Genomic DNA, 25,696 nt, shown 5'->3' with positions numbered 1-25,696 from the left:
CCTTACAGATTTATCTAATCGTGCTCTGACATCAAGGGGAATTCTAATACAATCTTTCCGTCTATTTTGAAATAATCTCTTTCCAAGAAGCTCAAGTCCCCTTTGAGAAATTCTGCAGTCCTCAGAATCCTCATGGAAATTCCTCCTGGAAGGGTGAACCCCTACAAGGGGGTCACAGTACACAGTAGGTGAACTGAACCCCTGATGTCGTGAATGCGTGCTGTTTCTTCCTTTTTGGTTTTCTGTGGAGGCAATATTCCTGCCGTTGTAGTTTCAAGAGTAATTATTGACTGTTCTGAAATTTTAGACATCACTCCTTATTTCTTGCCTATCTGTGGGCCTGCAACTCCTCTGATGCACGGATTACACTTCCCTGAAAGATGTCCAGCAAGCTGCCTCCTCCCCGCACTGAGAGCCGCGGGGGGGTTGTGGGGTTCCTATCATCTCAGCATCAACACTTTACACCATGGAGTTACAAATAACTGAGTAAAAGATTCAAACTTCTAATTAAACTCTTCAGAGAAGTTATATTCTTAGAATAAGAAAGAATAAAGAGCAAAGGTAATATAAATTATTTTAATTTCATTTTTAATTTTTTGGAGTTCAAAGTTCCTTGCATTAGTTTGTTAAAATCATCTTTCCTAGAACTAGATAGTATTCTCTTGTACTGATAAGATAAATGATTCTCCAAGGAGACTGAGAGTAAAGATCAAATAGGCATCCTTCAAGCCAATTAAAAATTTAGAATACATATCTTCTGATTCGTAATCCAAAGCCATTTCTATCACACTGCACATAATGACTGCATTTCTTTTCCTAGATATGCTTTTAAAAAACCCAAATAGATGATTCAGACAAAAGTCCATAGCACCCATTTGACATTCTCAAGCAATCTTCTCAAGAAATTCCTAGAACTATTACTACTATAGTGGGGGGGGGGGTAGTTATTTTTCTTTTTAAGATGGTAGTCATGTGTGAAAACGAAGCATAGCCAAGTTGATAACAAAGCTTCCTTTCTCCTCTCTTTTCTCACGGTTTCCCCTCTTTTTTTGCTTTTTGAATTCTTTCAATTTCATTATCCATTACACATTCCTCACTCATTCTATCTCTGTTTCATTACTCCACTGCAGTATCGCTTTTCTTTGAGGTAAAGAGAAAGTGAAATGGTTTGCAACCCAGGAAAGTCAGGGATAAGATTTCAGTTGCAGTTCCGATGGCTCTAGGCCCATCTTGAGGCCAAAGAGGGGTCTCTGGGGCAGGGCAGCAAAAGCACGTGCATTTCTCTGGAAGAACCTCGGACTTTGTGTAGGTGGTAGAATTTCTTTATCTAATCAGTGTTTCAGCTGAACCTGCAAACAGCTGATGCCTGCCCGACTTCCGCTGTCGTGGAGAAAGTGCGTGGTGAGGCCCTACTGCGCTGCTCGATCTTGACCATGAGAGTAAGGCAGAGAAGGTACAGATGGAGGTTAGGAAAGAGTGTGTACAGCAACACGGAAGAGAAAAACTACTTAGCCTTATGTAAGAATATTTTATGGAATGAATATTCAGTTTCTTGTTATTTACAGTATATTTAACATTACACTTCTGCAGGGGATTATTTTTCTTTTGATAATTAGAATCATAATTTTTCCCATTGTGTGCTGAGAAGAGAATTTACATGTAATCTCTTTGAGAGTAAAACACTGTGTCATGTTCATTGTTACTGCCGCAGAAATCTTACCACAATACTAGGTTATATTAGATTTGTTCAATTCAACGAAATTCCTGGATATCATCAAATTCAGATTAGAAACATGGATTTTTAAAAAATAATTTTCAGGTTCTCAAACTTCTTACAATACTGTTTGTTACTTTTTAGTAAACCACATAATCAGAAATAGCAGCTTAGGGTCTAAAATTTGTTGCAATGTAAACATCTCTTGCTTTATCCAAAATGTATGTAAGGTAAATATTATTATAGATATCTGAGTAATACCATATACAGTTAATTTGCACAGGGCAATTTTGCATTAAATAAAAACATATCATAATTGGTTTCACACAGTGAAGTTATCACAATTATCTGGATATTAAATATCAGTTTTTATATTAATAATGGATATAAAATTGATTTGTTACTCTACATATCTGACAGTCACCTATTAAATAATGGTCTTAAAAGTATGTGATTATATAAATTCTGTAACAAGGGCCAATGCTTCCTCTAACCTCATGAAATGAAAATGTCCCCATGGTATCCATGCACTATACCTTAGAGACCTTTCATTTCTACAGATGTCATCACACAACTTCCCATAAGATGTTACTAAAATTTAATTGTGGATTTTCCCATACATATAGCAAGATAATGCATTTGTAATTATTTTAATACTTAAAATAGACTTTTCACTTTATTGGATTTTTTTGTTTTTAAAATCTACCCCAAATCGAATCAATCCAGAACTATTTTTTTAAAGAGAATAATGGAAAATATTCAGAGCTCTGTCTTCCTAATATGACAAAAAGACTAAGAGAAAAGCAGGGGTTAAAAATTATCCTTTAACCACCTACACATCCCTGGATTTTGAGAGGAGTTTCTTTAATCCTTCGTTCTTACTGCAGTGTTTGTTGCTCAAGGAAGTCCGTGGGAGGGTAAGATGTTATTGTCCCTCCCACACACACCCGTTTTCTTATTTACAACATTAAATCTCCATATATAGAACTACTTGAAACACCGAGCCTTTTCGTTCAACTACATTCTGAAATTCTTTGGAATCTGCTCCACACATTACCTTCCTGTAGGACACATTTATAGTTACTTATAGTTTATCCTGATTTTTTTCAAATGTGAGTCTAATCCAAAAAGGGTGTTTGAAGTGGACGCCTTTCCAACTTTTGTCTGAAAACAGAATTCCAACTTCTTGCCTGAAAACAGCAAGTCTTATGTTCAAAGCTAATAATACAAAATTATTCTTCATATTAATGAGTTTCCTTAAACACTAAGCAGATACAGTCATTGACATGGGAAGACAACCTTTAAGATTTGTTTGCAATACAGACTACCTTTATAAGTGAATGCACATTTGTGGTTCATGCTGGAGACATAGGAAACATGTTTTATCTAAATGAAGTTGCCCCTTGAACTGTTCCATTTAAATAAGTAGACCGATAGTTAAAAAATTTAAAAATCCCTATAAAATATGTATAATGTTATGAAGCCTTTATATCCCTTTCTTATTGTACTAAAAATGTTCCCTCAAACAAATGACAGATATGCTCTTGTGCAAATGGGTTAAATTTAAATTACTGTAAAGTGATCAGGTCTAATCTTCATTGCTAATATAAAATTTATTTAAAAAAACACAAGGCAATTTTTAAAGAGTAAAAAATTTAAGTATTTTGAAGTGATTTTGGATTTGGAGTTTTAATGATAATACTTATAATAGCCATACATACAATGTGTTTTGCAAATAAATTCGTTCACTTCACTATTCAGATCAATTCTTTCCAGTTGGGAATTATATTAACTTTTGTTAAAAGAAATTAGAAAAATAATCATTAACCACCCAAAGTGCTTGCAAAGATGCCCCAGTGATTAACTAAATATACATTATTGAGAATATATCCTACAGAGGCCAGTTAGGACAATCACTAGCTAGGATTGATGTATTAACCAAACAATCACAGGTAATTTAATCACTTCTGGTTAATTCAAAGGAAACTGATTCTGGCTCCTCTGATACCTTGGTAATAAGAACTGTCAGAATTACAGACGCGAGTCCATCTTCTACATAGTCAAATACACTTTATGTACAGTCCGATGGATATGTGCATCGGAATTCTGCAAGTTATTCTAGGTTTTTAGGTTATAGTTATTCAGGTTTTTTGGCATTTCATAATAGAGTAAGAAATTAAAGAAAATTAAAATTGTTACTATTTCAGAGTAATGTAAGACAAAGACTAGAAAAAAAGTAATTTAGTTAAAAAAACTGGTCTCTGATTTTAAAAAAATAGTTTATGCAGTAGGAGTAAATACTCATTATCACAACTTTCAGAACAACTATTTAAAAAGAGTACAACTAAGAATTAAATAAGTTATATGTTCTTTTCTTTTTCTAAAGCAATAATCATTAAGAAGTTTTTTTTTTCTTTAAGTTACTCTAAAGTACCTATAATTGAAAGAAAAAGTAAAAAGCAAACAGGAGAAAAAAATAAGAAAAGGAAAGTGGTTTCCCACTTATACACAAAGTTCAAGTTATAAGCATCATATGCTTGATATCAAAATTATTTCCTTATTTAGGAAATAAATTACCTTATTTAGATCACTGGATAACATAATGAATCCCAAATTTCAGTATAGAATGCAGTAAGGAAGAGTGAAGTTGATTTCATTTTCACTTACATGCACTAATTACAATGAATGAAAGCTGGAAACCAGTGTCTGGTTAAACTATGTCTTCTTAAAAAAATCAATTAAAATGAAGAAATGGTATGTGATATGACAGGGGACTTAAACATAAAAACATGTATCATGACATTTTAACAGAGCAATGAAGATCTTCTGTGTTCTGGGGTCTAGCTTGTTTTGTTTATGAAGATGCTAAAAAATTAACAAGACTTGTTGCATGAAAAGTGGCACAGCTGAAACCCAACACAGCATCTGCAGAATTAGGTAATCTATATACAAAGACCAAATGTATCTAGGAAATTAGCGGGATTTTGCATAGGAACTACTCCCTTCCAAAAGCAAAACTTTAAAAATTGATTAATTCCTTAATATTCCAATGGTGAAATATCTACTCAAGAAACTATTTTTTCCCTTTCTTTTTATCTTTAAGATTTCATTTGTTCTCTTAAGCTCTTCTTTTCAAACAGCTAGAGAGGCTTTCTTAGGAATAGTATATTAATCAGCCCGAGGGGCTGGCAAGAAAACAATTTCTCAGAAGTAGTGAAAGACTGTCCTAACATCAAATGACTGTCTAATGTCATGTGACTTTGAAATAAATTTTATGCTCTCATGGTAATAAATCTTGATTCTTGTTCAGTTTTGTCTTTATGGGAACAAAACTGTGCTCCAATAATTTGTTGCAATTGTGTTCTCTGCTTATTGCTTAAACTAGTTGAGCCTTTCGTTACATAAATCATCTTGTTAAATGTCTTCAGTATTGTCCCAACCAGGCAAGGGTGGTCAGTCAGATCTTTCCTGAACCCAAAACCTTCTTTCCCGTATCTTTTATCAAATTCTTCATTTAAAAACTAAAATTTACTTAGAATCATACATTTGATCATTTTATACAACTTAAGGAAGGCCTTAAGAATGTATGCTTCTGTACATTCTCTTTTTATTTTTCTTGTAGAAATTTTATCTAATTCTTTTTCTTGTTGTGTATAAAGGTGGAATTTTGTTTGGATTTCATTTGAAAAAGCACTTTAGGAGATTTACAATGAAGATTCAATTCATAAATAAAGTCTTATTTAGCAGGCAGTTCATCAGATCAGATTTCAAAAGTTTCTGCCTCTCCTTTATCTTACATACGTCCTTAAACACATAATTCAATAATGAAAACATGTCTTACTTAGTTAGTAAAAATAGATTAATGTAACCAAAGAAGTAAAGATACTAAATTATTTTCATTGGCTTAAATTCTGTTAATCATTTTTACTTTCTTTTATTAAAAGAAAGCTTTTAGTTTCAATTTATTGATCTGATAATTAAGACCTTGTTTACATGGTAGTTATGTATGTGTTAACATCAATACCTGGCAATTTAGGGCAATATTATATATTTTAAAACCTCAATATTTAAGCGATTTCTTCATAAATTCTTTTTTCCCTGCCAAATGACCTTGGAAGTTTCTGTTAGGAACTTTTGACATGCACATCTGTCTCAAAGATAGGCCAGGCACAAACATAAATGAACAAGAAAGATTAGATGAGATAAAATTCTTACCTAAGATTCATGGATCTATTAAATAATTTACATAGTATATACATTTGCTTAATAAGTAGAATGATACTTTTTCATTTGCCTCTTTCCTAAAATGCAAACTGTGAATTTGTCTCAGATATCCATAAAGATAAATGCATAAGTAAACATCCATAAATAACATCGGCATGTAAGTCTTCAAATATATAAAAAGACAAATCTTACCTCCATCTCCAGATCCTGATCCTGCATCTGGGAGGGGGAAAAGAAATACTTTGGTTTTGTTTGAAAAACATATTCAAAAACTATTTATGACTTTATATAGTTCATGTTCACTTTCTTTATTAAGACAGTCATATAATGGAGAAAATTAACAATACTTAATCTGAAAGTGTATATTCACATCCATTTAATTTAATTTGCATAATATAAACTTATAAAATAAATTTTCTATTATTTTCATTCTTAAACTTTGTAAAAAAACTATTATCTAGCTTTGATATTATATCCTATTTTGATTATTACATTCTAAAATTGACTATGTAAAATCTGTCACATTTTTATTTTAACCAGGATGAATTTGGTGCCATTAACCAAAAAAAAAAAAAAAAAAATTAAAAATGAAATGTTTATAACAGTGAGATTCAGAAATTAAACAGGCTAAGGCATGTGGCAAATAAACTCATAATTAAGGCTTATATTATTATAAATCGCATATACATGAAAAGAAAAACAGTTTACAGATGATTATCTTTTTATATAATTGCTAATATGTTTTCCAAATACCACAATTGTGGATGAGTTTATTTGCTACCAACAACATCCTTTGTTTTTGAAATCGATAGAAAAGGGAGATTAATTTTTGTCTTTGTGCTTAAAATTGGATACACCCTCAGTGATGCTGGCAGGAAAAAACCCCGATCCCCTCCTTCCGCATTCCCTCTATTTCTTCTTCTGGTCAAAGGTGTCTACTTCTGACAGCTTCCCACAGACACCCAGTTTTCTAGCTGGGAGTCAAGACCATTCATTTTCCATCTGGTCTACCTGGTAAGTGTAGACATCACTCTCCTTCTGCCTTACCACTTCTTTTCATTCTAAATACATTTGATTATGCATTTTTCATCTTAATACTGGGGAGTAAGACTAATATTGGTGTTTTCTATCTGGAATGCCCACATCTCACACTGAAATCTCAACCAGGATTCAAGAACGATACCAAATGCTACTTTCAGGAATTTGTGTTTGATGCTTCAGATGGTTTTTTGTTTTGTTTTGTTTTGTTTTGTTTTTTGTTTGTTTTTTAAGAAAAACAAAACAAAAAAAAGCAAAAACCGAAACCCCCATTACTTCTACTAGTTTGCCTCCATGACAGTTTGTGAGGCATGGTATAAAAAATGTTATGACAGAGGCCCCTGGGTGGCTCAGTGGGTTAAATCCTCTGCCTTCAACTCAGGTCATGATCCCAGGGTCCCGAGATTGGGCCCCGCATCGGGCTCTCTGCTCAGTGGGGAGCCTGCTTCCTCCTCTCTCTCTGCCTGCCTCTCTGCCTACTTGTGATCTCTGCCTGCCAAATAAATAAATAAAATCTTTAAAACAAATGATATGACATATGACAACGCACAGAACGCAGACGTGTGGAAGAACGGACGCCTCCCCAACAGTCGTGCTATCATCATGTGACGCATTAGCAGTGTCATGGAGGAGGAGGAGTTTAAATGCAAAGCTTTGGTGGCGACATATATTAACTAAATTTATGGGGTCTAACACTGTCTAAAATCAGAAAGCCAAGTTATTTATTAACTGCTAATGTGACGAATACATATGTGCTTAGGCTAGCAGAGTCTTTCCTTAAGGCAAGCTAATTGGTAAAACAATTTATAATAAAAACCCTTCTTAGTAAATACATAATCAAATAAGGATATTGATCATATGTCTTGACTGTTTAATGATAACAGGTCAAGAAAGGCTGAAGGATTTGTCACCAAAATAGAACAGTCCTGTCAACTGAGCGCCTAGTCAGAACCCATGGCACCATCACTTTTGGATGGGACAATGCTTGAATGGTCAATGTTTGTATACTTTCACAGCTAAAGTTTTAAATAAATTTCTTTCAATTAATTTGAAAGTTTAATTCAGTGTTACCTACAATCATCAGGGGCTAACAGGTTGTACTATTATAGCACTAATTATTCCATGTATTTTGGCTAAATGTGTAGTTTCTTTTTTCCTCCTCATTATGACTATAACTTCTTTAAATCAAGAACCAAGTTTTGTTCAGCTTTTTGTACTATTATGCACATAAGAGGAAATACATATAAGCTCATAGACTTAAACCTCCATTGTTTGATAACATAAGGTGTGTTATCTGACTTTCCTAAGCTTATTGGTCCTCTATTGAGTGAGTATAGTAATGTCCTTCTCACTGCGACATTGAGGCTTACTGCATAACAGCAAGTTTTAAATGCTTATCACTGTATCTGGAACATAAAAATTAAGATTTTGAATAGACATATTACTTATTCATCCCCAGGTTTTTCTAATAAATACATATGGCTTGGGAAAAGCAAAAAAAAAAAAAAAAAAAAAAAAAGGCAGTGCTGTATCAGCTTGCATTTCTCACGTATCTTTCTAAAAAGGCAAGAAGCATGGATCTTAAGACAACTTTTGTTTTATTTGACCCAAATTAGCTAAGTAGGAAAGAAAGGAAGAATAGATGGGAAATAATTATAAGTTCACTGCGTCATTATGAAATCGTGACGGGAAGCTTTAATGGTTTCTCTAGTATAAGATAAGCAAGTAACCTACTCAAGTCTTAATAGTGAGACGGAAACACCTAAGAAGTCATGCCCTTAATCTTGAAAGTCTCAGCTTCTAGTTAGCGCATCTCTTATAATACAGAAAGGCAAAATTGACAGTGAGGCTATTGAGCAGACTGTCCAATAGGAAACCATTTTTGGACCAAAAAAAAAAAAAAAAGACTTGTAAGTTCAATGAAATATAATAAAGTTATATCTTCTACTGCCTTTTATTCCTAGAGATCACAATTTACTATCTCTATTCAATGTCAAATAGCATTAAAAATAAATGGAAAATCCACAAAGAAAAGAAAGAGAATTCATTTTAGATCAAAAGTCAGAACTCTAAATTATTTACAGTCAGACCTGGTTAATCAAAGTTACTTTGGTTCCTCCATCATTATTCAGATCAAAAATCTTTTAGACTTACAGTACAGTGGGAGACACATTGAACAGGACTGGCTTGCTAATTAAATCCTACAGAAATCTAGGTATGTGAATCAGCTTCATATAGATTACTCAATGGTGATGACATGTTCTACTTGGCTAAGCATTTATTTTCATAGTATCAACAACACATTAGAGACCAGCATGTAAAAACTTGAATGAACCAGGAGAATGTCACTGCCTGAGCCTGTAAGAACTTGGAGCTTGGCAAGTCAAGAAAGAGAGATTTGGGTACCAAATGTTGTTGGCCATACCATGGCTTTCTAACTCTATTTTGACCACTGCCCACTGATTCTCATCCTGCTCCTCCCAGAGACAGACTGGTCCCGATCTGACCTCGAGTAGACGCGCCCTTTCCTCACTACTCCCTGCTGTGTGCCTCCGTCATTCTCGGTTTCTCAGAGTCAGAGTTTCCAAATTTTTTTCCCATGCAATTTGTTTAGCATATCACTTTAAATTGTCTCCATAGGTAGGGCAGATTGATTTTTCATGATTAGTTTGCTCCTGGCTTTTCTTCCTGTTTCCCCATCTCTACCATGAGAGTAGGATGCTGGTCCTCCTCACTCCTTCCTGGGGGGCGAGGGCGCCCACTCGCCCCTGCTGCTGTCACTTTCGCTCATTACTTCTCAGACAAAGCCCTGAGCGGCCGTGGCGGTGACCTGTTTGCTGGAGCAAAGAAGGAGGAAGTGGGACCCCACGAGGGGGCGTCCACTTTATGAGGCCAAGAATCATACAAAAGAAAAGACTACTTAAAAAACAAAACAAAAACAAAAAGACCTACATCATCATGATGTAGTAATAATATCACTCTCTTTTGCTAATTCTTAGGAACTTTGATAGTCACGGATCTAATGTGGAACACTATCAATTACTAACAATCCATGGACTTAAGACGCTCTTTTAAAGAACACAAGCCTGTCTCCTTGCTCATTTACCGTACCGCCCCAACGCACACACGGGTTTAACACAGTTCTCTAGAATAGAAAAACTTGTTACCAAAGGAATACTTGTTATCCAGTACTTGTCGTCTATCTAATAAAATAGATTTTTCCGGGCACTATTCTATATTTTCAGTTTTGAAGGAAGTTCATACTTTGTGTCTTTATTATTTCTCCCTGATACGCTTATGCCATCGAATTCCTCCGAAATGAGGACTTTCTAGAAAGATGCTTATGTGTCATTCACTACAACCATCACGGACACTAACGTTTCTTCAATATATGTGATTCTAACATGTCAAGGCTAACCTGTAAACTCAGCTTTATTTTAAGGTGTTGCTCTATCAAGTTGGGCTTGGCTCCCTTTGTTTATTTTTCTTCCTGTAATGCTGTTCGGCTCTAACAATCAGTGACCATGGAAGGAAAACCTGGAAAACTGAAGAGCGTGGGAAGCCAGTCTTCTCACTTCCTTCAGAGCGCTCTTGGTAAAGACAGCTACAGAGATTCGTGCAATCCCAGGCCAGCCATGTTAGAAAGGAAGCTGTCTTTCACAAATACATTCTTCAATATAATCCGCTCAATGGCAGGAAGAACATTTTTATTGTGCTGCCGAGGTTACCCACATTTTCACTTTCAAACCCAGATCTGCAAAACTGCCCTCCAACAGACGATGCTGTTGTTCAAAACCAACAAGCCAACCTCGTGTGTGTGCAGATATGTTTCTCTCTCTTTGGCACCTAGGCAGGAGATCTAGAGTTCTAATTATATTACTCAACTGTCTGCACTTCATTAAATAACATATGTATTAAAATCAACATCCTTGTGGCAGATTTTCCCTTTTTTCCAGAAGTGATTTGAAATGTAAAAAAGACAAAATGAGAATAATGTATGCTTTGTACAAAAAAATGAGAGGCTTATCCAGCCAGTATATACAGTCTGAATTATTTATTTAGAGATAACATAACAGAAAGAGCAAGACATTGTTCCAGAGGTCTCAGGGAGTCTTCAGGACGGCACACGTACCTGTGGCACAGGATCCTTCGGACACGACGAGTATCTCGCTCTGCTGCTTGCAGGCGGCCTGCCGCAGGTAGCACTCGTTCTGATAGCTCTCCCCGTTGGAGCCACACACGGGCACGTAGTCACTGTTGCACTGGGGGACACAGACAGAAGCTCATGGTTAGCACTGGAGTCTGCATGCCTTTGACACCTTGAAGGGAAATAATCATTTACAAAAGAAAGCACTTGTGTTCATTTTCAGCAATCCCCATTGTATCCACTAAAGTCTTTGACCTTACAAGGGCATCATTCAAAGATACACAAAAGTAACAAGTCAGCTAATCAGACATTTGATTCAGATGGTGGGAGGGGGAAGCTTCTAAACTGATCAGGTAATTCCAGCAAAGTGATCTCGGCAGGCAATACTGAAAAGGTATAGCAACAAATGTATCAACATTATTTAATACTGTTTTTCAGATATACACCCATCTGGCTTGGTGGAAAAAATCAAAACATGCTAAAATATTAAAGTTATGAAAAATAGGTAATGCCTATCTGTGGTTAGAGCAGAAGTATACAGCTGATACAGCAATTAAACCAGTTACTCCTTAGTATGTTTTTTGTTCGTTTGTTTGTTTAATTTTAATCTTTGCAAACTTCTAAATATTTGGGTAAGACATTTGGATTCCTAATTAATTTATCATGTATCTTTAGATATTGCCAGATATAATGCAAGAAAAAAACAACAGAATATGGAATACAGGGGGAAAAAACCAACAAGTATTGAAGCATATGTATACTTTATTGGTTATTGAAAATTATTACTATTAATATATATTTCATAAGGAGAAAAGTTCATTTTTAAAACAGCCTCATTGTAAAAAAGTACAAATTTTACAATGGAAATTAGGCAACCTACGGGGTATACTCATCATAACATAATCACACTCCAAAGCATTAGAGATACTTGGCTGTGTCCTATACCTACTAATTACACTAGAGATGTGATTATCTCATGATTACCACTACTGATGTGTTTCATTGTTCAACTGTAACAAATGCAATGACCAAGATGATTATTTAAAAATACCCACCTATGCCAGAAACGAAGTAAAGCAAATCATACATACACATGCATATGAAAACACTTTTCTGTATTCCAGTTCTTATTAAAATATTTGGATTTTTGATGGCTATAAATTTATAACACATACAAAACAATGATCTAGTGAGATTCTAGGAAAGTTTTAATATATATGATAATAAACCTTAAACTCTATCATGAATTAAATTCAACTCGAAGGTACATGCCAAAAAAAGAAAGAATTCCCAGTAAGTTCATAATCTTAAAATAAAAACCTGATGTTTATTTTTTTAGTCTATTTCCTTGGAATATCCGTGTCTTCTTCTTCATCAACCATTTATCTCTTAATCTTTGCTTTAATGTAACAATGTCTTAATCATCCTAGTAATTTATATATGAAATGGGATAAGCCGATGTTCTCAGAAGTGAAAGTCTTATTTTATGAGTCTTACTTCGTATCTGTTACTGAAAAACTGAAATACAGCTTAGAAATAGTGATATACTTTCCTTGCAATAGTAAATCCAAATTGTATGACACTCATATTATGATCTCCATAATTGCTAACAAGGTGATTTAAATATGAAGTCACATCTATTTAGAAATTGCTTACATGTGATTAAAATGATTTAAATATTTTAAATATCACACATTTTAGAGATCTTTATTTCTGCAATTTCTAATCTAGATATTCTGGAAGCCCTTTATGTAATATTTCCTTTTCACAGTTACATTACTGGCTCCCAGACTCAGTCATCTGAGTGACTACATTTTAAATCTGTTTTGATTAGAAAGTTTTACTAATAAGGATCTTTTACTCACTAGGCATTCTTTTTTGATCAGATGATACCTGCATAACGGCGGTCTTCCACAAGCTTTCTAAATATATATGCATGCTTAAACTTACATCTGAGAATTGACCTACCATAAGACCCCAAATCATCCCCACTACTAAAGAAAAAGTCAGTCAGCAAAATGTCAGTGAGGAGCTGAATTCTCCAATGAGTGGCACAGAGGGTAAACCAGCTAAATGGGGCTGGTGTTCCTGTTGGAGCCACAGACTGAGAGGCAGGTAGACGGATAGGGGCTTGATAAATGTGCTGTGTTCGGGCCCGGAGAGGATTTATGAGGACGCACCAACACTAAAATGGTATCTGAGCTAATGGAGGAGGCATCAGAAAGAAGCGAACTACTGGTAACATATCACGGTCCACAGACTTGTGACACTTCCAGGAGGCAGAAGATCGTCAACATGAGACTGTCGGCTGGACCAGTTGGCTTCTCATGTTCAGGTACGAGCATTGTTGTCTTTGGTACCTGTTAGTCTCCATCTTCAAACCTGCTTACAAGACTCTGCAGATGCTCTGGGTCCACACTATCTTGTCTCCAATCCCTGGAACCACTCTATTTATCTTTCCTATCTACTTCTGCAGAATACTCAGCTGTAGCCCGTGGACAGGGGGTGAGGGCTGGGAAGTATTTATTATCTCTGTCAAGTGCTAGTACACAATGCTGATATGCATCTTAAAATATGGAATAAACTGATAAAGCATCATATGCCACTTCTGAGGGATGCAGGAAGCCAAATGTGAACAGTGAGAGAAACAGAGCTGCCAAGTTCCGTGCACAAGCCAAGAGGGAGATTTGTACGGAGCTGAAAAGACTTAACTGCAGATTATCAGCGCGATGTTTTTGGCCTTTAGTACCATGACTTGCGCTCATTAATATGAATAATACAAGGACAAAGCAAACTCTAATTTATCACGGCTCGGGAGCAGAAGTGCGGTCCTGGTTTCTCCAATTTCTCTCACGGCCCTGCTGTAGGGCCTTGTACACATCACTCAACTATTAAATATTTAACAAGTTTATAGCTCAGTTTCCCCATTTGAAATGGTTAACTAGGGCATTTGGGAGGATTAACAGAATCATGTTTCTAAAATACCTCTTAATATTCCTTTAAAAAAGAAATGTAAATGGTTTCTCATGACAAGCATTTTTTATTTGAGTATAGCTGATGCACCATCTAACACAGACACTGAACACACACATCTAAAATCAGAGAAATAAAGGAAAACAGAATAACCCTACGCACAAAAATAAGCTAAGTATTATGTTAAAATACGCCAAATTATCGGAAATAATTCTTAGAGGTAATCGTAATACTGCTCAGTTTCAGATGAAGGGACAGATTCAGATGTTAAGTGACTTGTTAAAGGCCACATAGTTGGCTGGTAAGAGGAAAAACAAGACTCGGGCCCAGATGGCTGGACCCATAAATGTATGTGTTGTACACACTTCCTCTCAGGGGAAAAGTGATTCTATTTTTCTTAAGATGTTATAAAAATCTTAGGTTTATTTTCTAAACATGTGTTTTCCAGTTAGCTACATATCACGCGGGCAGAGTCAATGACTTGACACTACGATGTATGGAATTCATTTTACTACAAGTGAACAAAAAATGTATGTGAGAAGTTTTTTCATGTGATTTGTTGCTTGTTTGGTTAATAAAGATTTCTCTTAGCTGAGATTTCAGCATCTAGAAGCTATGTATAACTTCTATTTTGTAGACTGTCGGCACCTTCCAGAGTCTGGCATGTAGAAGGTACTCCACAGATGTTAAGTGAATTCTTGTTATATTCCCAGTTGTCAAAGGCTTAAGAATAATGGCTTAGGATATGGTATGTTTCTTTTCCAAAAAAGAAAAAGATAAAAAAACCTGCACATGTTCCAATCCTTTGATCATTCCATAAGTAACTTTTTTCTTCTCTGTAACCACATTTCTTTAAATGAAAGAAAATATGACTTTAAGAATGGGCAAGACTGTGGCTCTGGTGAACATGACTCTGTGTGACTTCTCAGGCTGTCATTAAAGGACAGAGTTTCTCTCTGACCCCTTCTCTTTTTCTGGATGCTTGCCCTTGACACCCAGCCATTGTGGTGTGAGGAAGCTCAGACTAGCACAGACAGAGAGATCCACATGAGGACCAAGGTGTCCAGCTGACAGCCAGATATATGAGGGGGAGCCTTGAGAAGAGTACAGAACCAAGCCTTTGAGTTCTCTCCTTCTCTCAGTTAATGCCAAAGGAAGCAGAGATGAGACTTTCCATTAAGCCTGTCCAATTGTAGACTCACGAGCAAAGGAATTGTTCATTATTCTTGAGCCACTATGTTCTGGGCAATGTTATGCAGTGCTAGTAAGTGGAACAATTGAATATCTAAAGCATGCTTATTATATACAAATAGTCAATATTTAAAATAAATAATATCGAAAAAACATAAGCCTTCACCATATTTTTAAGTTACAAGCTGATATTTGGTCATTGTAGGACCAATGCTATGTACAAATAACTACATAAGCACCTTCCTTCCTTTCTTGTTTCCTTCCTTCGATGCATCCATCCATCCATCTAGTTGTCTCTAAATTTTTCTCTCCACAACTAATTTATAAGATTGACCAGCATGCTGTCTGATATTCAGGTAGGAACCAGGTTCCGCCATTTCTGGGACTCATATCATCACCAAAAATCAGTTGCTGTACTGTCTTTGACACTGAGTCGTCTACAGTAACTTGGTATTGTTGTTGCTGTTACCAATATTTTCATTTGGATGTAAAACGCATCAGGAGAAAATTAGATCTGGTGTCAAAGGACCTAGGATCTTACTTTAACATCGCCATTTACTGATGGTTATTTATATTTTTGGGTTTTAATTTTCTCATCTGTAAAAGGAGGAGAAAATAATTGCCCCACAAGGTTGTAACAAATAAAGGGGAGAATATTTTTATTTTCCATCATCTAAGAGAAGTGAAGGCAAATATATGTTCACTTTAGTGCTCCTAGTTGGAAAACTATAGATCACATACATACACTTCTCTTTGAAATTTATCTCTCAGCTAGAATGACCATAGTTTGCATCCTAAATTGTGTGATTGTATCTGTAACCACGGGAGAAACAAAGAGTAGATGACCTCAGCTAGTTTGGAATAGTATATAGGAAAATAGATTAGCAGGACATCTCCCTTTTCATCAGATACAGGGAAACCAACCAACCAACCAACCAACCAACCAACCTCAAACTCATTGGAATGTCCTGGAAAGGACTGAATCAAGATACTCTTAGCCTAAAACATCCTATTAATTATTCTTTGTACAACTTGCACATTTTCTTTGATCTTCAACTTAATCCAGCCATTCTATATTCTTGGTACTTGTAGAGTTTAAATGTTCCAGGAAGGAAATGTTTATTTTCTCTTAACACACTGACAACTATCACAAAGCACAAGCTAATGGCATGAGTAACCTCATAATAAATTTAAATGCTATAGGCACTTGGAAAAAATGACATTTTAGGTTCTTATTCAAACCTGCATTCATTGTCCACTCCTCCATCTACTCCACTCAAAAAGCATTTAATTAGTGACAAATGTAACTGGTTGACAAAGCATGAAAAACACAAATATATTTTGTTGGTAGAAGTTTTACCAGAATTCTTTGTGGAACCTGAAAACTGAACAAATATACGTCCCTTTTAGTAGCAGGCATCCATTTAGAATTTTGTGAACTCTGTTATTTTCCTCTCGTTGAAATCTTAGAATTATGGCTTTCCATCTGAAGAACCTTCTTTTTGGTTCATTTTATACTGTTGATGAATTCACTTCTTATGTCTACCCTTAGTTATGAAAGTAAGACAAATTTATGGGAGTCACAGACTGAAAGGGGAGAAAATCCACAAGATCCTTTGGGCCTTTAATTAATAATTTATACCTGTATTTTCTCTTGAGTTAACATTTGGGGAAAGTAGGAATTGGAGAGCTTTCACGCTCCCTCTCTCCCATGCAGTTCATTGAGAGAACATGATTACATTGTGCGGTGTGGCTAGAGACTATAGTGGTTGGTGTCACACACATATTAAATGTGCACAAATATGTTTCTAACACTATCATATGGTCCAAAGGACTGTAGCATGGTCACGTCAATATTCACCTACCAGGAGGTGGTGCACTTTGCAAATATCTGTTGTTTTATTTCTTAGAATGAATAACGTCCAAGCAGCTTTGAGCTTATCTACAAACAATTCAAACTATATTTATTTTTTTTTAAGATTTTATTTAATTATTTGACAGACAGAGATCACAGGCCAAGAGGTAGACAGAGAGAGGGGAGGAAGCAGGCTCCCCGCCGAGCACAGAGCATGATGTGGGGCTGATCCCAGGACCCTGAGATCATGACCTGAGCTGAAGGCAGAGGCTTTAACCCACTGAGCCACCCAGGTGCCCCCAAACTATATTTAAATATGAATTCCCTTATCTCTCTCACTGGGAGGTCGAATTCAATTTAAAATATCTCATCTCATCAACAAGTGTAAATGCTACCTGCTATAACAACTGTTTCGATCTGAATTTGAGTTTAATGTTTTCATATGTTCCGTCCTTTTTTCTTTTTGTCTTTTTTTTTTAGTTTTGCTTACAACCTTGGAAAAGTTTTCCATATACATATTTCCTGGTTGAATCTTGTGTTAGATTTCATGTGTACTTAAAAAAAATCAGGGGCTCCTGGGTGACTCAGTCGGTTAAGCGGCTGTCTTTGGCTCAGGTCATGATCTCAGAGTTCTGGGATCCAGCCCTACATCGGGCTCCTTGCTCAGTGGGGAGCCTGCTTCTCCCCTGTCTGCCATTCCCCCTGCTTGTGCTTGCTCTCTCCCTCTCTCTCCCTCTCTGTCAAATAAATAAAGAAAAATCTTTAAAAAAATAAAACGTCCAACAGCACTCAAAGGTGAATATAAAACATTAGTACAACACCTATGGTAGTATGTATGCTTGTATAAACATTTTGAGAAAAAAGAAGGTATATAATTTACATGATATAGAGCATTTGTTAGATGATGACTATAATAATGGCATGAGGAGTTTTATCTTCAGTAAATACTCATAACCTAGTTTTGATGATACCAGTGCTGTGATGTCCCTCTCTTTAAAAAAATTTTTTTTAATTTTCCTAACATGCAACAGCACATTTTTCTAACATTTATGAAATGACTTTCAGCTATTTGCACTTTTTTGGATTCCTGGGAGATTCATCTGTAATTGAATGTGGTACCCATGAAAAGTCGACATATAACAATAAGCTCCATGATTTCAAAACCTAGCACAGCAGTTTTGAATTCATCTTTTTTTTTTTTTTAATTCATCTTAATAAGGAGTTTATTTAAATAGTTAACCAGCTTGCCTGGATAACAGAACCCAAAGCCATTAAAGCAGAGCAATATGATTAAAAAAAAATAGCCTCAATCAAAAAGAACAAAAGTATGAATCCACACTTCTACCCATTGATTATTTGGCTATTAACCCCAGCAGCTGACTTGTAAAATGTGTGCTTCGCGGGACACATACACGTAATTTGCCTCTGACACACCAAAAGAACAACCTGCAGCTTTCACCTCCACTGGCATTTGTAACTCTGGCATACACATTTCTCCAAAAAGCTATGTCTTTTTGACATCCATTGGCTCTCTTGGCAGTACAGCACTTTTGCTTGGTGCCAGCTTTCCTCTTAGCTTGCATAGCTATAAATTGCCAGGTGATGGGTTGTAAAGGGAGATCCCTCCTTTGCAGTCTCGTTAATGAATAAGGAGATGCAGAAATCAGACTTCTTACCTTGAACTGACAGACGCAAGTCACAGTGTCTCCAATTCTTAAACATTCCCCATCAAATTTACAGGTGTTGGTGTCACAGAGGAAGAGATCATTTTCTCTGTCATCATAACCTCAAATTTAAAGAGAATGCTCCAGTCATTAAAAAATGTTATAGACTTCAGCAAAAAAAGAAAAAGGAAAAAAGAAAACACTATCTTGAAGCTTTAAAAGAATTGCTCTAAAAATTTTAATTCCAATAACCACGGCTGTACTGCAAGGTCATTCTTTGCTGATAACCTCCAAGATCTGTTCAGTGATCAATATTCATTTCTTTTTTTGACAAGCCTTTTCTAGTCAGTTCTCTTTTAATATTCTTTTTTTTTTCTATTGTTATTTTATTTTGACCAGGGTTAATACTGGCAGCAGTGAATAAGGGCTTAACACTTGCTTCCTAGCTTCCTTATTTTTTTCTTATTAAGTAGACTATAGTTTATGAGCCCCAAACTCCACGTTTAGAAAAGAGCTGGTGATGCTCTCTGGGTGTCCTTTGACCATTTCTCCATTCTTACTCATTCTTTCGCTTTAAGGTCTGGAACAACCCTTTATTTGGAATTTCTCCAGACAAAGAGGAAACAAAGCCCCAATAATAAAGATAAACAGGCACAGTGTTTTCTGTGATGGTCTGTCTGGCGCAAATGAAGATTGATCACCTTTAAGTTAACACGGGTGGAGGGGTGTGCCAGGTTCTTGAAAATCTGCTTGGAAAACAAGTTTATTCTCTTTAGTTTCTGCAGATCTCCTTAAGCTATCTGGCTGATAATAAATTTCTTAATTGCCAACCTCAATTTCACATTTAAGTTATTTCCTAACACGATGTGATCCTTGGGATGAAGCAAACTGGTCAGGCTGGACTACAAAGCTGTGACCATTTCAAACAAGTCATTTTGCAGGTTGTTTAATATGCCTACGATAAAGCACCTAAAAAGTGATTAGACACCTGTAAAGCGGAACTCAGCTTTTCAAAAATAACATATATGCACCCACGAACCATGAACAAGTCCACGTAAATATGTTAAATTTTATAAAAATACCAAATTTAGAAATTGCCTGAAACAGAACAAAGGCAATCTACTGACCCAGATCTAATAAGGTTAGAAATCTCAACCAGTCTTTAAAAAGCACAAACTGCAATGATGCATAAAAATCTACTCGTGGAATTTCCATCAGCAACAACCCAGGGCTACAGGTTCCTTCCTCCTCTGAGTTACAGTTGGTCATTCCCACCTCTCCAAAGTAAGTTATACACACTTCAGCTCACATACATCCCTGGAAGCCACTTTATTCAGAGCCCGATTTAACTGCAGCAGAATTATATTTACAGAAGATGAAAAATTACATGCACACTTCTAAAACTAGTACAGAGCAGACCTAGGGGACAATACCCAGGCATGCGATCGCAATTTTAAATGCCACTGAAATCACCCCACGATCCCGCCAGGGTATACTCTGGGCTGTCATACTGAGATGCGAAGCCAGCCCAGGGTCCAGCATCTCCCTTCCCCCGGCCGGCCTTAATTAGGAGGCTTCAGCATAGGCAAGTCTGCCAAGCTCCCCGGCTCAGACTCTGCAGGGACCCCGGCGAGCAAGAGGCGCGCCTGACCCAGTCCAAGGAAGCCTGCCCAGAAATGGAGTCGGTTCCGCCCGCCGGCGCACGAGCCTGCCTGGCTCGGTCATGCACACCCAGGCCTGGAGACCGACGAACGCATCTTTTCTCGACTTCCCTTCCTCATCTAGGAGCTTAGGGAGGCCCGAGAGAAGCATCTCTGGGCTGCAGAAACGCCGTCTTTTGCAGCCAGTGGACTGGGAGGCTGTGCGAGAGGAGGAGAGGGAGGAAGGGAGTCTCCGAGGGAAGGAGAGAGGGAGAGGGAGAGATGCATCTCTGGAAACCCAAGCTCCCGGAGAATCCGAGTGACCTGCTCTCGGACGCGAGACCAGGGCGCCTCCCGGCACTTGCGCCGGAATCCGTCTCCCCCGCAGTCACTATTTGATTTATTGCTTTCTCGCTTGTTCTTTCTCATAAAGTTGTTTCTCGCTGGTTCGAGCGAGACTTTCTCCTTCAAGGATGGGGAAGGTTCTGCTTCGTCTTTGCCCCCGGACCGGGGCTCCTTCCGATGATCCACAGAACCGCCCCGTTTGGTATTTCCCAAAATGCCCGCAGCTCCCGGGGCGCGGGTGCAGGGGTCCGCGCCCCTGCCCTCTCCGCGCCCCCAGCGCCGCGGCCCCGCTCGCTCCGCGGCCTGGCCGGCTCCCGCGCCCCCTCGGGCGGAGGTCGGGCGTCCCGGGGGCTTGGGCGGCGGGAGGCCGGGGCCGAGGGCGCGCACGGGGGCAGGCGGGTCCGCGCCGGACACGCGCCCGCGCCGCTGGGCCGGGGGCCGGGGGGCCGGGGGGCCGGGGGGCCGCGGCGGGGCTCGCGCTTACCGGAGCAGTTCCAGCCGGTGGGCGTCTGGCAGTCGCTCAGGGAGGTAGGGAACGCCGCGAGCCGGGCCGGGCGGGCCGCGAGCAGCAGCAGCACGGGCAGCAGCAGCAGCCAGCAGAAGCCCTCGCACAGCGTCCAGCCGCCGCACGGCCGCGGGGACTCCCACAGCACCATGGCTAGTTCGCGCGGCTCCGCAGTGGCCAGCGGCTTCCGAGGGGCGCGCGGTCGCGGGGGCCGGCCGGCGGGCTACTGGGCATCCCGCGGACCGCGGCGGCACGGGCGGCGGCAGGGGCAGCGGACGGGGACGCGGCGGCCAGACCCGCGCATGATCGCGGGAGTTTCAGAAACATCCAGGGACCCGGCCCAGCCCCGGGAGCCGCAGGGTCGTCCGAGCGGCCGCGCCGGACCCTCGGGGGTCCGCGGCCATAGGGCGGGGCTCCGGGAGCCGCGGAGCACGGGGACAGCGAGTCCGGGGGCAGAGGAGCGGGGTCCGCGCAGGCCGGCCGGAGGCAGAGTCAGGGCGCCCCCCAGCCCCGCCGCCGCCGCTCGCGCTCTGCCGCCCGCATCCCTCTGGCGTTGGGGAAGCAGCAGGTCCTCAGCCCGCCCGAGGTCACGTGGGAGGAGGCAGGCGCGCGCTGATTGGCCGAGCGGGATGCAGGTCCCGGGAGGGCGGGGTCGGCGCGGAGGCGCGGGGAGGCGGCGGCGGGCGCCACAGATGGGCTCGCGGGCCGGGCGCTGCCCGAGCGGAGCTGCGCGGGCCTGGCTCGGGGGAGCGAGCGCGGGCTTCCGAGGGCGCGACCCCACACCCTCCCACGCCGCGGCCGGGGACGCCCCCACCGAGCCCTGCGTCCCGGCCGGGGCCCCGAGCCAGCTCCCTCTTCGGGGCCTCGCGCGTCCGCCGGGGCCGGGGGCGTCTCCGCGCCGGAGCCGGGAGGGCGGCGGTGCAGGGGCGGCGGCAGGGGGGTCCCCCTGGAGCGGGGTCGCCTGCGCGCCGGACACGCCGCCCGGAGCCGGGCTCGAGCTGGGACTGTCGCGGCGGGAGCCCCGGGAGCGCTCCGCAGGGGCCGAGACCCGGGGGCGCGGGCGGCGGTGACGGGGCAGCCCCGGCCGGCCTGGAAGCGGCTCCGCCGGGAGCCCGCGCCCCGGGGCCGCTCGCGGACCGACTCAGCCCGGCTTCGCGCCCGCTCTCTGGCCTCCCCGCGCGGCCCCGCAGCTCCCGCGCCGCGAGAGCCGAAGGTCCGGGGCTGCCCTCCTCGCGCTCCTCCGCGGCCGGGAAGCGGCGCGCGGCTGCCGGGGTCGGGCCGGCGCGTCGGAGGTCGGACGCGGTCCGGACGCGCGGCCCGAGCGGCGGGAGGGCTCCTGGCCCCGGCCCCGGCGCGTGGCGGGCGCGTCCCCGGGAGGCGGCTTCCGAGGCGCTCGGCCCGCTGCGGCGGCGTGGGGGGCGGCCCCGGGCGCGTGCGGCCCCGTCCGCCGGGTCTGCGGCGACCTGCGGGGGCGAGCGGGGCGACTCGGCGGGAGCCTGTCGCCCGGCGCGCTCGTCTCCCCCCCGCGGTCGCCGAGCCCCGGCGTGCAGGGACCCGCCCGCCGCCGCCGCGCCCCCCACGCCGCCGGGCACCCGCTCGCCCAACGGCGGCTTTAGGCGCCAGCGGCTGGTCCAGGAGCTCCCCGGGACGCGGGTGGAGGGGGGCGTCTTTCTGTGCTGCCCCGGGGGGCTCCTGCGGTCACAGTGCTTTGGATGACCGACACGGCAGAATTTTCCGTGTGATGGCTCGGGGGTCCAGATGTGTTTTCTCGCTTCCCGCAGCGCCCTCCGTGGAAGCCTCTGTCCCTCGTCCCAACCTCTTTCCCTCCTCGGCTTCCCTTCTTCCTCCTCTCCTCCCCCCCCCCCCCTTTCTCTATTTCAAGAGTCCTCATCTCTGCTTCTCTCTTTGTAAATCTGGCCTTCCCTGCTGTCCTGGTCGCCTGTCCGGCGGAGGCTCACAGACCATCAGCGTCCAGCCCCCATCACTTAAAAGCGGCGCCCGTGCACTGGGGAGGCCGGGACTCTCGGTCCTCCGCAGGCACCGTCAGAAGAACAAATCGCGCCGGGCTCTCCTTCTAGGTCCTTTAACCTCCAACCTCCTCCCACTTCCTTGCTTTTCAACTTCTCCCTTGAGAGACGGGATCGTGCAGCACCTCAGAGCCTCAAAGAAATCTCATCTTTTTTCCTGTGCGAAACTCAGCCCTTTATCTTACATCTCCGCCTCCGCCCCAAGATTACCCCCAACCCCCGCCCACTTCCAAAGATTTCTGAACCTGTGTCTCTCGCTCCCGGCAATGAAGCCGCAGATCCCAGCATTCTAGTCGGTGGCATCTCGCCCCTCACCGACAAAGACTCCATTAAAACAGATCAATTAGACCAGACGTTGGAGGCATCAAAAAATCGGCTTCTAGACAGCGCAGCTAAATTCTTTAAGGAAACGGAATGCCTTTCAGATGGAGCTGCCGGCCGATGTTGCAGAAACAAGGGATCCCAGATGCCTTTCACTGCACCCTTGCAGCAGAGGCGGCCACGTAAACACGCTTAGGGAAGAGCGAGACTTAATAACGCCCGGTTCAGAGGGAGAACATGCCAGTTTCCATAGCAAGGCTGGTGTGCTACAGTCAGGCTTAGGAGAAGAAGTCATGCTTGAAACTAAAGGCAAAGTCCTTAAAAGTGTTTACCAGTAATTATGGTAATGAGACAGGACCTGCTAGGATTTCAGCACTTGGCTATGTAAGTAGGATTTTACAGAACCTCTTAGCAGAGTAGAACTGTTATTGAATTCCCTGCTAAGTAAATTTTTGGCATGCTTTCTAATAATATGTACTCTTCCTAAGACATTTTGCCCAAAGTAACTTAAAACTCTAAAGGAGTTAATTACTGGTTGTGACTGGTTAACAAATGCAGTTACTTCCACAGAGGTTCTTTAAATTATTAAACAGTTTCAAGCAAAGCCGTTCCAATAGGAATGCTGTGATTTTGTTCAGCTTGCTTTGTATTTAGTGGTTACAGTGCCACCAAGAAACAAATTCTGAAACTGGCAAGCACCACCAAGTGGCAGAAGAACATCACTCACTGAACAGAGCGTAGTATCACTGAACACGTAAATAAAAATATGTACATTATTTAGCCTCATCATTAGTACAGCAGAAATAGACAGGAATTACATTTTACAGCAATGAAGTTTGGACTAGTGATTGGATTCACGCTTCAACTTTCACCCCAACAGGGTCAAATCAGTTTACTTATTAGAACTGAGTCTAAAACCCAGTCTACAAATTGCACTTTGCATTGTGCATTTTATGAATACTATCTATATTATCCAATTGTCTCGTGCATTTGCAAAATTTCTTATTTTAAAAGAGTACAGAATATTTACTTTCAATATTCCCGAGTTAAAGCAGTTTATTTCTGGCATACACAGTCTAGAATCAACTCAAAGGGTGTAGAGTCAAGTTGTCATATTTTTAAACAGAAACAGCACAGAAATTCTCTCCATAGAACTTTTTAAAAACATTTTTTTCCCTCTACATGGAAAAGTCATTGTTAAGAATAGTGATATAACTCAGATCTTTAATGGGGGGTACAGTTGGGAGAAGGAAAAAAAGGTTAATTTAGAACAGGAATAATTTAAGATAAGTAAATAAACCTGAGATAATAAGGTGCTGCCCTTCAAAACTCTATCTCCTACTGTCTACTACTTTCTGGTATTTTAATAATGGTAAGCGATATAGTGTGCTTCTTAAAGTGTTAGTATCATGCGGGGGAAAACACATTTTTAGTCCCCACAAAACTTATGAGACAAGAAAGTCCTTAGCTCCATTTTAGAGACAAGACATATAGCTTTTAAAACATCAAGGGACTTACTTGCCCAATGGGACAAACCTAGTCAGTGGCACAGGTCGGGACTCAACTTTGCCTTTTCTGTGGAGTATCAGTAAGCCCTAAACGTTAAATCTCAACCGTGAGCAATGAGATCCAGTGGTTTCCATACTTGCAATTCTTACGAATTAATTGATATGAATTACTTAAGAAGCTTTTTAAAAGATGGACAAATTCTGGTCTCACTGTCAGGGATGCTAATTCAGAAAATTTGGGTTTGGACCATGGAATCTGTAATTTAATATTCATCCTTATTTAAGAACTAAGGTACTTACTCTACTCCTATGACAAATGAAAAGATATCTGGATTCTTGCCCAGTTTCCGCAGGACTTTTGGCAGAGAAGTTTCTAAGACAAGATAAGTGTTTACACTAAATAAAAGTGGTGGTGGGAGGTGCCTGGCTGTCTCAGTCAGTAGAGCATGAGACTCAGTCCCCAGGTCATGAGTTCATGTGCTTGAGCACCATGGTGGGTTTACAAATCACTTAAAAAAAAATGATAAAGGCTTATACTAAGTTT

General features: G+C 40.8%; 1 protein-coding gene across 1 annotated transcript in view; it reads right to left on the bottom strand.

Annotated features, from left to right (window-relative positions):
* The window catches only part of TMEFF2 (transmembrane protein with EGF like and two follistatin like domains 2), a 227,958-nt gene extending 206,504 nt beyond the window's left edge, over positions 1–21,454 (bottom strand). Inside the window, exons 1-4 of the mRNA XM_059168548.1 lie at positions 21,276–21,454; positions 18,819–18,928; positions 11,109–11,238; positions 6,131–6,157 (exon numbers count right to left, since the gene is read on the bottom strand). Of these exons, the coding sequence (XP_059024531.1) occupies positions 6,131–6,157; positions 11,109–11,238; positions 18,819–18,928; positions 21,276–21,447 (439 nt within the window). The 5' untranslated portion in view covers positions 21,448–21,454. The remainder of the gene's footprint in view (positions 1–6,130; positions 6,158–11,108; positions 11,239–18,818; positions 18,929–21,275) is intronic.
* Between the last annotated feature and the right edge of the window lie 4,242 nt (positions 21,455–25,696).

The sequence above is a fragment of the Mustela lutreola genome, chromosome 3, assembly GCF_030435805.1.
Source record: "Mustela lutreola isolate mMusLut2 chromosome 3, mMusLut2.pri, whole genome shotgun sequence".
In the NCBI taxonomy this organism is placed as follows: Eukaryota; Metazoa; Chordata; class Mammalia; order Carnivora; family Mustelidae; genus Mustela; species Mustela lutreola.
Note: the sequence above shows the minus strand (reverse complement) of the source record. Positions and strands in the feature narration are given on the sequence as shown.